At 59.5% G+C, this 947-nt stretch overlaps 1 protein-coding gene across 1 annotated transcript in view; it reads left to right on the top strand.

The window, feature by feature from the left end:
- The first annotated feature begins 391 nt into the window (after positions 1 to 391).
- Positions 392 to 947, top strand: part of EBPL (EBP like) — a 48,767-nt gene continuing 48,211 nt past the window's right edge. Inside the window, exon 1 of the mRNA XM_069063622.1 lies at positions 392 to 646. Within this exon, the coding sequence (XP_068919723.1) occupies positions 470 to 646 (177 nt within the window). The 5' untranslated portion in view covers positions 392 to 469. The remainder of the gene's footprint in view (positions 647 to 947) is intronic.

Below are 947 nucleotides of genomic sequence, written 5' to 3' on the forward strand. Positions count from 1 at the left end.
CAACAAATTTTGCCTGGGGTCCCTGCAAGTCTGTCCCTTCGAAAAAGCTTGGGAAAGAGTGGACTCTCAATACTGAAGGACCAGTGTGGACAAGGACAAAACCAAAGCAAACTGACTTATCTCCCCTCTCTGCCCATACTGAATTCTTCAAAGTGCATACAAAGTGGGAAGGAACCTGGAAGGTAAATCAGGCGAGAAAATGAAGCCTGGTTTTCCACTGGGGGGAGGGAGGAAGAAGACAGAACAAAACAAACAAACCAAAAGCACATCCCGGCCCTTCCCCGAGCCTGGGTGGCGGCTCCCCACCTACTTCCCTCTCCTCCCCCACGCCCCTCCTCTTTGGGCTGGGCTTCTAGGGGCAGGCCTTCTCTTCTCTCCTGGTTCCCCGCCTCTCTCCTCCCCGTCGCTGCCTTGGCTCCAGCCTCTCCATTCTCTCTCTCCCTGGGAGCGGGCCTGCGGGCTGGCTGGGATGACCCTGTGGCCCGCGGAGCTGAGCAGCCCGGCGGCGGCCGGCTCGCTGCTCCTGTGTGCCGCGCAGCTGGCGGCGGGCTACGCGCTGGGCAGCCGTCTGGGCCGCGGGGCGAGCTCTGCTGACCGCTGGGTGCTGGTCTGGCTCTGCTATGACGCCCTGGTACATTTCACGCTGGTAAGTCAGTAGAGTCGTGCAGCCTTAGGCCCCGACCCTTCTTCCTTCCCGGGCCGGGATTACTTAGCGCGCCAGTGGATGCTGCTGCGCTGAGACCAGAGCCATCCCTTCCCCTGCACACGGAAGGCCAGAGCCCTTTACCTCGTCTCCAGTACAGACGGAGTAGTGGGCCTCCTACACAGTTCTTTCCAGATTCTTTCCTCTCCAAACTGGTATTCTGCCAGCCAAGAAAGAAGCAGCTCACCCTAGCGTGCGTGTGTGTGTGTGTGTGTGTGTGTGTGTGTGTGTGTGTGTGTGTGTG

This window comes from Petaurus breviceps, unplaced genomic scaffold (genome assembly GCF_028583685.1).
Source record: "Petaurus breviceps papuanus isolate PSGF00001 unplaced genomic scaffold, PetGlider_PUasm1.0 90594, whole genome shotgun sequence".
In the NCBI taxonomy this organism is placed as follows: Eukaryota; Metazoa; Chordata; class Mammalia; order Diprotodontia; family Petauridae; genus Petaurus; species Petaurus breviceps.